This window comes from Pelmatolapia mariae, linkage group LG7 (assembly GCF_036321145.2).
Source record: "Pelmatolapia mariae isolate MD_Pm_ZW linkage group LG7, Pm_UMD_F_2, whole genome shotgun sequence".
Classification (NCBI taxonomy): Eukaryota; Metazoa; Chordata; class Actinopteri; order Cichliformes; family Cichlidae; genus Pelmatolapia; species Pelmatolapia mariae.
In genome coordinates, this window is record NC_086233.1 from 35,034,607 (window position 1) to 35,045,132 (window position 10,526).

The window sequence follows — 10,526 nt, forward strand, 5'->3', positions numbered from 1 at the left end:
TGTGGGGTTTTTTGCTTATTTGCAAGAGCCCATTTTCTGCAAGACATCTCATCATGACCAGATTAATGTGTACAGAATTTAACAGAAATGAGTACTTTAAAGAAAAAAAGAAAAAAGGAAAAAAGTTAAGACTGTTTTGGGTCTACCGTATTTTTCGGGCTATAAGGCGCACTATAAATCCTTTTAATTTTCTCAACATCGACAGTGCATCTTATAATCCTATGTGCCTTATGTATGAATTCCAGTTGTGCTTACTGACCTCGAACCGATTTTATCTGTCAAAAAATGTTGTAGTACGACTTTGGTAAGCTACGAAGCTGCACTGCTTGATGGATTGTTGGAGCATTACGGCCACCATAGTCAGGAGCCTCGCGGAGTAATCTGTGTCCAAAACTCCGTCCGCTTCAGGTCCCAAAGTCAAACGAACACTGCAGCATCACTGTCTGAATTCTTTCACCTTTAATAAAATGATCAGCATTGCTGCTTTACCAGATGTAACAAGTCTAACATCCAGGCATCCATGAAAACAGAATTTACTAAATTTAATGGAGTTAGAAGTTAGCAGGAAGTTAGCTCGCTAGTTTCCACCTAAACATGATATAGCATGTTCTGACTGAGGGATTTCTGAAAAAATTAAAATGTACAGCTCTGCTATCACTTCCAACATAAATGAAGACAGAAAACTAAACAGCAGTGATGCTTGTAGGGTTACTGAAGTTGGTCTAGCTGGTATACAATGATGTGCTAAGTGATCGCTAGCGACACAGCTATTTTAGCATAACAAACACAGTGAAGCTAGATGAATGCTAACTTTTTTCCACTCGATAAAAGTTAAAGTGAGGGTTCCCGATGGTTAGGGACAAACGCAATTGCTTGGCAGTATGGGCCGTTTGTAAAGTGAAACATGCTGAAATTAACGACAACATTTTTCCACATTTAGCTCAAAACCATACAAAAACATGTTTTTTCAAGCCATTTTTTACAACATTTAGTAAAATATTTGTAACTTTTCATATTTAAAACACAATTTTAAATGTTAAATATTAAATCTAAATGTTAAATCTAATTATTATATTAAATCTAAATCTAAATGTTAAATCTAAATATTATATTTAAATCTAAATGTTAAATGTTAAATCTAAATGTTAAATGTTAAATCTAAATGTTACAGGAAACTAAATATTTAGCTAACATGCAAATTAATTGTGTGGCTCAACGGAAATACCCAAATAAAAGCTTTACGAAAACCTCCGGTGCAAAAGTGTGCCTGTAGTGGTCAGATTGTGTCTGCTCTCCCCTGATGGTCACTTCTCAACGCCATAAGCGGCTTCACTTCTTGGCTACCAGCACGTCCAGCGATTTAGCTGAAAACATCGGAAGATCCGTTTTGTCGGCCATCCAAAGGTTCAGCAGTAGTGCACTCTCAGCAGCTGCAGTCTCCACTTCACAATCGCTGCAGCACATGTCCAGCGATTTAGCTGGACATTTAGATTTAAATACAATATTTAGATTTAACATTTAACATTTAGATTTAGATTTAACATTTAGATTAAACATTTAGATTTAACATTTAGATTTAACATTTAAAATTGTGTTTTAAATATGAAAAGTTACAAATATTTTACTAAATGTTGTAAAAAATGACTCGAAAAAAACATGTTTTTGTAAGGTTTTGAGCTAAATGTGGAAAAATGTTACCGTTAATTTCAGCATGTTTCACTTTACAAACGGCACCCCATGTGGCAGGATGCTGTAAATGGACCAAACTTCAGTCAGGAGAACAACTGAGATAATTCATCTACAATACAAGGTTAGTCATTAATATACTGCAACAACATAGTAATAGAGCAGCTGTGAGAGAATTCAGCCTTAATGAATCAATAGTACGGAAGTGGAGGAAGCAAGAAGAATGAGTTGAGTAAAGTTTGACCTATCTGACTGTTTTGTTTCGCTTAATGCACCTTATAATCCAGTGTGCCTTGTGTCATGGTTGGCTGTGTGGCAAGCAGGCAGGCAGAAAAAAGGACCCAAAATACAGGACTCTCAAAACGGGACTGGAACTCAAAATGCAGCTTTAATGCTGGCAAAACTTTCTCATAAAATAAAACTCACAAAAGCAAAGCAAAAACAAGACTTAGAACTGAGGTGCAGGAAAACTGGACATAACAAACACACAGCATGTTGAGGGTACAACACGACAGAGCGCACAGGAAAACACAGCGCTTATATACACAGGGAAGTAATCAGGGAATGAGAAACAGGAGGGAGACACAGCTGGGAGAAATTAGGCTGACGAGACAAGGCAGAAGTAAAACTGAACACACTGACATGAGACATGAACTTTCAAAGTAAAACAGGAAACCAGAAACAATTCACAAAGATGCGGACTGAGAAACATGGACTTTACACAGAGGGACACACGAGCAGAACTAAGCACAGAACTAAACCTATACTAAACAAGAGGGCAAGAGAACAAAACCTAAACCAGAATAATTATAATAATCAACACAGGATAGCTAAAGAATCAGAACATAAATATAATGAACATAATCTAGAAAAACACCAAAATACAAGAAACCGAAAAAGCTGGTTCAAATGACCCAGAACCGTGACACCTTGTGTATGAAAACAGACCCATTCATCGACGGTGCGCCTTATGATCCGAAAAATACAGAAAAATTCTTGCTGTGTAGACATGATGAACAAAAGAGTTGCACCTCCTGACTTCAGGTTGAATGCAGGGGACATGCTATCCCTAATATTTAGACTGTGCCTTTGTCCCTCTGGTAATATATGAAAGGAGCAAATCGGTCACTAGAGACCGATTTCTTTACTTGAAGGCAGGAATTTCCATCATGAATGTTGCAGAAAACCCACTAAATCCACCAGGAAAAATTGAGGCTGACACTTGTCTTTTCCTGGGGGAGGATACCCAAACCATCGGATTAATGTGCCACCCAAGCCCTCACACCTGCTCACCTTAAGACACAAAGGGGCGATCGGTTACCGTCAGAGGAACACACTGTCATGTTAGGAATTCCTCAGGCCTCTGGAGTCACTGTTAATCAGGGAAATGCCCCAAGTTAAATAGAGCATGGAAGCCTGTCAGGGGAAGGTGGACTGGAGTATCAGGAGAAAGACTACTAACCACACAGGGAGGCAGAGCAGTGGGGGATTTCTCCGGAGAAACGACTCATTTTCTGTGGCTGTGTGTGTCTCTGGCAAGATGATTTGGGCCACAAAGTTGAAATCACATTGCCAGAGATTACTACACTGCTACGGAGTCTCCGACTGTTCCTGGAGGGCATGCATATACCTGTGTACTGGAGGTTCTTCAAGCAACCAGTCTGAAAGAGCTCATCCGAGGCACGGTCAGTGGATTGGTGCTAGCTGTGTCATGTGTACAGTGTCTGATTGGGTGTAGAGCTTAGTTGACTGCTGAACAGGGAGTCTTGAATATTTGTTCACAGTGGCTAAGTTCGTCACTCATACAGAGACGATCGGGACATGAAGTCTGCTTAATAAAGCTGTTATTCAGTCAATTGGCATGCAGAAACTCAGATTCTGGGCTTAAGATGTAATGAGGAATCTTGTGGAGTCTAAGTTTTTTTTTTTTTTTTTTTTTAACTTGGCGACTGGCTCTGTTGAAGACTGTTTTATGAGGACATTACACTCCTGCCATGTTTTATTCATTATGCAGAATTTCACCCTGTGACTATCAGAGGGTCACATGTGGAGTCTCTTTACCATCTTCACGATCCCCTGAGAAAACATCTGGCCTCCCCCTCGTGCTTTCTGAGCTGACAGCAGTTTGATCAAACACACTGGCTCAGTTCAGCAGGAACGAGAGTTTAGTCAGCGGGCATCATCTTAATGCCAGATGAGCAAATTTGTCCACAAAGAATTGGAAGTGTTTGTTTTTCCAAATCTTCAGTTTGACATCTTGGTGTTTACCCTTTTCCTGAAAGGAGTCAATTTCCTTTTAACGACTTTTCTTTTCCCATGTCTGCAATTTGCCAGATTTTCTCCACCTGTGCCATCAGTAAGTGCCAATAAATATCTTTATTCTTCTACCTGCCAGCCCTCTGTCTGCATTTTGGGTCACAAACAAGACATTTGTCCTGTGCAAGTCACAAAATGACAATTTTAAAAACTGCTGGAAGGTCATGATGGAGCGATGGAGGACCTGCCGATTGCTTCATGACAGCGGAAATTGCAGTTGGAAGACCTGTGAAGTACCTCAACAAATGAAGCCACGAACGTCCATAAAACAGCATGTTTTAAAGTATTAAGGCTATTTATTTTTTTTTTTCCATTTTTGAAGATCTGATTTCTTGTCTATACTTCCTGGATTTGGAGGGGAAAATGACATTTAAAAAAATATTTCCCCATCAGAGGTACATTTGTAATGTGTACCACACTTAGTCTGGTGGGAAGGTTTGGTCAAATGGTGAAAAAACAAACACCTTGTATCTTTTCATGGCTTTTCTGGAAACAGTCCCCAGCTAAATCAGGGGAAGGTGTCTTAAACAGTGCAAAGTCATTTATGGTTTATGCCCTTTATGACCAGATTCTATTAAATGTAAAATTTCACTTTGTACTTGTTTAAGCACATTTAAAACTTTATAAACAGATTTTGCACAACTGCATAATGTTAGGTTAATAGACTTATGGATTATGGTCTAATCTGGGAAATTTAAAGACACATGACCTACTTGTTTTGTCAGTTTTGCTGTTTGTCTGTTTGGATTGGGATGATGTTATTTTGTTCGTTTTATAAAACATGAGCCAGTATATCCTCTGCAAAACGAGGTAATGAAACAATACATTTTCTTAGTATTTAGAGGCTCGACCAGTTTAACACAAAAATCTAGTCTGTAAAGAAGTAGTACCGCTTTGTGGCCAATAGAGGGCAGCAGTGAAATGCATTTACTCTCTCTGGGAAATCAGTCGAAGAAGTAAAAAGAGGAAACAAACATGAGCTGCTGAACTTCAGCAGCAGAGGATAAAGTCTGGTTTTATGAGTACTAAAAACAAAATCACAGTCAGACATGTTCAGGCTGGAAACATTTGAGAGTCAGTTGTCGTCTGTGATGGAGACTCTTGTGGAGGCGGCCGTGACAGAACTCGGGAGACTTCTGGAGAGGAGCTCGGCTCCGGTTGTGGCCGCTCAGCAGCGCTTAAATGCGGCTTCCGTAGTCGCCGTGAAGCGCGAGGATGAGGAGAGGGAGGTGACGCTACGCAGGCAACTCCTTCACGAGGATGTCACGGTAACCCTGCGGTCACGCGCGCACGGGAAATGTGTGCGGTCTCACTGATGACAGGAAATTTACTTTCCACTAGTTCCACTTACCCTTCTTAGCTTAAGTGTACGGTGTCCTAAAATGTACACCGTATAAGTGGCACAAATGAGCACTACGTCACCCAAAAGTCCAATCGTTTGTTTCCATGGCGACCACTCCAACAGAAATCCCAGCTTAGAAGCTAATCATGAGTTAGCTTCTTCAGCCTGTCAGGGCAGATGAATGAATGAAACTTTGCCGCACATTTTGTTAAACTACAACGAACTACAAGCTCATGTTCACTCCCTGGACAATTTATTAGGTACAGCTTACTAATAGTGGGTTGGAACCCATTTTCCCTGTAGAAATATCTTAATTCCTCATCTCATAGCTTCATGAAGTTGCTGGAAAAATCCCTTAGAGTTTTTGGTCCGTGTTGACATGATGGCACAACCTTTGGAAGGTTCTCGATTGGATTGAGAGGTGGTGACTGTTGAGGCCATTTGAGTACAGTGAACTCATGCTCAGAGATGCTCTTCTGCACACATTAGTTGTAAAAAGTGGTTATTTGAGCAACTGTTACCGTCCTATCCTGCCCATCCTCCTAGAGATGGTCATGTGCAAAACCCCAGTAGATCAGCATTTTCTTAAGTACTCAGGCCAGCCTGTGTGGCACCAACAACCTTGCAGCTTTGCTTAAATCACCTTTCTTCCTCATTCTGGTGATCTGTTTGAACTTCAGCAGATTGTATTCATCATGTCTAAATCCCTAACTTTAACGCAATACTGTTATGTGATTGGCTGACTATATATTTGCAATATCATTCTGTCTTTCCTGTGATTGTACAGAACCAGTTTGCTTCCCTGATGAAAAAGTGGTCTGAAGTTGCTGTGGAGAAAATCTCCTTAATTTTCAGTGTGTCCATGAGTGACGCCAGAGATGCTCCTGCTGCAGAGAAACCCAGAGCAGGGCAGATCGATACTGGGTGCAGAAAAAGTAAATAAGCTGATGGTTTATGAGGCTTTCAATGTTCTCACTCTGGGATTTCTTTGTATATTAAACTAGGCTTTTAACTTTTGTTGTGCAAAAACAGAATCTGTGTCCAGAAAGAGAAATAACATGCAAGGATCGCAACCAGCAACAAGACAGATGAGTGATCACTTATACTGTAGAGGTATTCAGCCAGTAACCAATAAAAAAACCCACTTTTTTAAAATTAAATTTTGAAAACAGTTTGGAATTTTTTGTGTGTTTTCAGAGGAGGAACAGATCGAACAGTCAACAGAAGAAGCTGACCCAGAATCTGTGATAGAACCTGGTAAATATGTTTTCTTTACAAGTTACTGCAGCTGTTTTTATACACTCTTTACTATTTTAGGGCTCAAATAAAATTAAAAGAATATAAAATAATTTTAAAAATGCACATTTTTAATATTTTGTGGACAATCCTGAAATCTGGAGCCCTCGGACATCATCAGATAATGAGTTTCCTCCTTTGTGAGGCTTTATCAGGCCTTTACTTAAGCAGTCTTCAGGTGTCAGTCGTTGGTGTTTTTTTTCTGCTCTTTAGTTTTCAGCAAGTGGAAAAAGCCACTGGGCTCAGAGAAGGTTGATTCACTTAGCCGCTGCAAAATATTCCACATCTTTACATTTCAATAGGTTGCGTCTTGTTCTCATGATGTTTTGGGCTATTTTCCATCTGCTTGTGAAGCAATATCCAGTTAGTTTTGCTGTGCTCAGCTGAATCTGGTGTATGATTTTTGATATTCATACTTTCTTTTACCTTCTTTATTTATGAAGCTTTAATGAAGAACTGCTCATGCTTGACTGTAAAACAACTGACTGAATTATGGCTTTGTATTTGAGTCCCTGAAAACAGGACTGTGCAGTAATTATGGCTGTATTTTTCCAATATTTACGTTATAAAAATGCAAGCATTATCAGAACTTTAAGCACATAATCATGATGTAACTGCAATCTAACATATGTGTAGCACACAACTGTAATAGCAAAACTAGCTGCAGTGTCCAGATAAATGAATCAAGTTATACATTTAAACACAGTGGGATCCTCTGTTTAGGAGTTTGACTTTTTACAACAGCAGTATTACTAAAGTAGCATGTTTGCAGTGTGGCATTAAAGTCTTTCAAATGGATAGGTTGGTGTTACTCTCTTGTTAGTTCTAGTGTTGTTTTTGTTTCAGCTGATCCAGCATCACATGAGGAAAATAGCTCTGAAGTCCTCTCTGAACCTGAAGTCACAATAGCAGATCCTGAACCAGCCTCCAGTGTCATTGAGGAAAATGGCGTCCAAAAAGACGCTGAGCATGAATGCACTGCTGTGAAAATCAGAAGGAAGCAGCCCACCAAGGACTTCACATGTCCTACGTGTGGCAAAGCATTTGCTCTGAAGTGCTTGATGAACAGACACTGCCTGACTCACTCCAAGCCTCACCTTTGCTCTGAGTGCGGCAAACGCTTTGCCGGACTCCGCGGGCTCATTGCACATTCGAGAAAACACACCGGGGAGAAGCTTTACAAATGCTCCAAGTGCGGGACAGAATTCGCGTACAAATCGACCTTCCACAGGCACATGCGTCAGCACAACCTAAACAAACCGATCACCCACACGTGCTCCCTGTGCGAGGAGCAGTTCACGGGGAAACAGGCGTTTCAGCGACACATTTGTTGTGCGTTGAAGAAGACATTTGTTTGCTCACTTTGCCCAGAGACCTTCGAGTGCAGGCAGAGCTTGGACGATCATGAGAATCTTCATTCAGGAAACAGAGATTTCATCTGCGAAATGTGCGGCAAGACCTTCTTCTCGTCCGCATCTTTGGCCGCTCACCGAGTTACCCACACACAAAAGGAAAACTGCGAGCTGCTCAGCCTTGGTTTCAGTGACACGAGCAAAAACGCCGGAGAAAAGCTTTTCACCTGCGAGGTCTGTGGCAAAGGATGCAGTCACAGGAGCGCCCTGAAGCATCACATGCTGACCCACACGGGTGAGAGGCCATACGTCTGCGAGACCTGCGGCAAACGCTGTGGACACGCCAGTGCGCTTCAGAACCACATGAGGATCCACACGGGCAAGAAACCAGGAGAGAAGCCCGTCTGCAACGTGTGCGGCAAGAAATTCCGCTGCATGGTCAATCTCAAGTATCACACGAGCGTGCATACGGGGGAAAGGCCGTACGCCTGCGATCAGTGTGACAAGAGATTCAGCAACCCGAGCAATCTGAAGATACACATGATGACGCACTCAGAGGAAAAGATGCACAGCTGCAGCATCTGTGGCAGGAAGTTCACGCAGCTCTACAGCCTGAAGCTGCACAGGCAGGTGCACGCGGGAGAACGGCCGTATCACTGCGTTGTCTGTGGGAAAACTTTCATAACCAACAGCGTGTTCAGGACCCATCAGAAGGTTCACCTGCAGGAGGCAGGACAGGGGCAGACTGGAAAAACTGCAGTGAAAATCTAAAACACTCTGTGAGGTCACTTCTTGTACTCGTTATTGGTTTAAACTCTTTCTAATGGCCAGCAGGGGGCGACTCCTCTGGTTGTAGGAAGCCATCCAGTTTAATAGGAGTTTAATAGTTTCAGGTCATACTGAATAAAGCATGAACCTACTTCTGTTAACTACGGTCATTATTAGAGTCAGAAAGGATGATAATCTAGGACATGTTCTTTGTCAGTCCCAAGTAATTAACCAATTAAGGTGAAGCTTCACAGGTAGATTCACCCCTCAGTCCTGACTTCCAGTTTTAAAGCACTGAGTCGCTGATGTGAAAACATTCAGATTTCGTAGCACAACTCCACTAACCAACAGGTGATGTTATGGCAGCTGTATTAATCTTTTAGACTCTAAATGAGTATAAAAAATGTTTACCAAAGACTTTAATATCAATATAATTTGTAGATATTTATAGAAAATGTGAAAAATAAAATGCTCTTCTTCATTTTTATATATTGTAGTGTTTTCTAGTGTGGAGATTTGGGGTGGGGTGTAACAGGAACTGGGTGAGTGAGCCCTAACTGCACCTGTCTGATTGACTAAGGCTGATGGAGGAGGTGTTTTGTTGGCAGCGAGGCCATCTCCATGTGTGAGCAAAGGTAATGCAGAAACTTATGGGCTGTTTGAGATATCAGCAATATCAACTGAGGCCTGTCTAATGTGAAACGGCAATGAATTACACAATTTGGGTGCCACTACGGCCAAAACCCTGTCCCCTTTGAGCCTCCGCTCCGTCCTCGGTACATCCAGGAGAGAGTTGATGAGCTGATGAGAGCAACTAGGAAGGGCTGTGTAAGTGCAGCAGCTCAGAGATTGTTTCAGATATGATAATATGATTATTTTTCAGTTTTAAATTATTCAATGTTTTCAGATTTTAAATATCTCAGTATCTGACACTTCTAGCTTGAATAATAAAAACTGAGACAAATGAGATTTTACAGTTGTCCAGAGGTGTCTGTCATTTAATACACAATCTTTCTTTGGTTGAGGTTTTTGGTTGCTGCAGTTGCATTTCAGTAAGGCCAACATTTCGAAAAAGTTGAGATGATGTTCCGAAAAGGACGAAGGAAAGAATTGCAACGACTGACCAGCTCAGAGACAGTTGGCACAAAGGTCACCTGATCAGAGTAGTAACGATAAAAGTGAGAATGAGGAGAGTTTGACGGTATCGAAGTGGCAAACAACCCAAACAGAAGAGAGCAGGTAAATGTGAGATCAAGCCAAAGCTTCATCACTGATTGACGACACAGATGCTTCATCAGAAGGACTGTGTTAGAGAACCTAACAAAGGTTGGGGGGGTTAAAGTTAACTCTTAAACTTGGGCATGACGATTTTGGTGAAAATACTTTTACTGTATAATTAAATGAAAGCTTATATTCACAAATGAAGTAATTTGATTTCTGTCTGCCTACAGAGAATCATTAAAGTACCCACTTTGTTCAAATTAACTTCTTCAAAGTTAAACATTTTTTAACGAGTGGTACGTCTTCATTAGCAGCTGCTGACTCTAAGTTTCCTTTTAAAGCAGAGCTCGCTCTCAGTTTAATATATTTTTTTCACTCGATCGGTTTTACTGGAATTACACGAATTACTTACATGTTGGTAATTTCCTTTGTCATTAAACAAAGGAGGGAGTAAATAGGGAAAATGGGGAAAATAAAGAAAACAGATAACTGAAGCTAATTAGCACTTCTTCATTGTGCCTGAAACCTTATAAAAAAAACTATCA

At 40.9% G+C, this 10,526-nt stretch overlaps 1 protein-coding gene across 1 annotated transcript; it reads left to right on the forward strand.

Annotated features, from left to right (window-relative positions):
• The first annotated feature begins 4,975 nt into the window (after positions 1–4,975).
• Positions 4,976–10,086, forward strand: LOC134632209 (zinc finger protein 235-like). The gene is made up of 5 exons (XM_063480862.1): positions 4,976–5,270; positions 6,132–6,279; positions 6,377–6,457; positions 6,542–6,601; positions 7,487–10,086. The coding sequence occupies exons 1-5, from the start codon at positions 5,052–5,054 to the stop codon at positions 8,761–8,763; spliced, it is 1,785 nt and encodes a 594-aa protein (XP_063336932.1). The 5' UTR covers positions 4,976–5,051; the 3' UTR covers positions 8,764–10,086.
• Positions 10,087–10,526: the final 440 nt, after the last annotated feature.

What these genes read in the sequence shown, in the direction of transcription:
- LOC134632209 (XM_063480862.1), top strand. Translation starts at nt 5,052, where the DNA reads ATGTTCAGGCTGGAAACATTTGAGAGTCAGTTGTCGTCTGTGATGGAG. An exon ending in TCCTTCACGAGGATGTCACG is followed by an intron (nt 5,271 to 6,131) that starts GTAACCCTGCGG and finishes GTGATTGTACAG; the next exon opens with AACCAGTTTGCTTCCCTGAT. An exon ending in TGATCACTTATACTGTAGAG is followed by an intron (nt 6,458 to 6,541) that starts GTATTCAGCCAG and finishes GTGTGTTTTCAG; the next exon opens with AGGAGGAACAGATCGAACAG.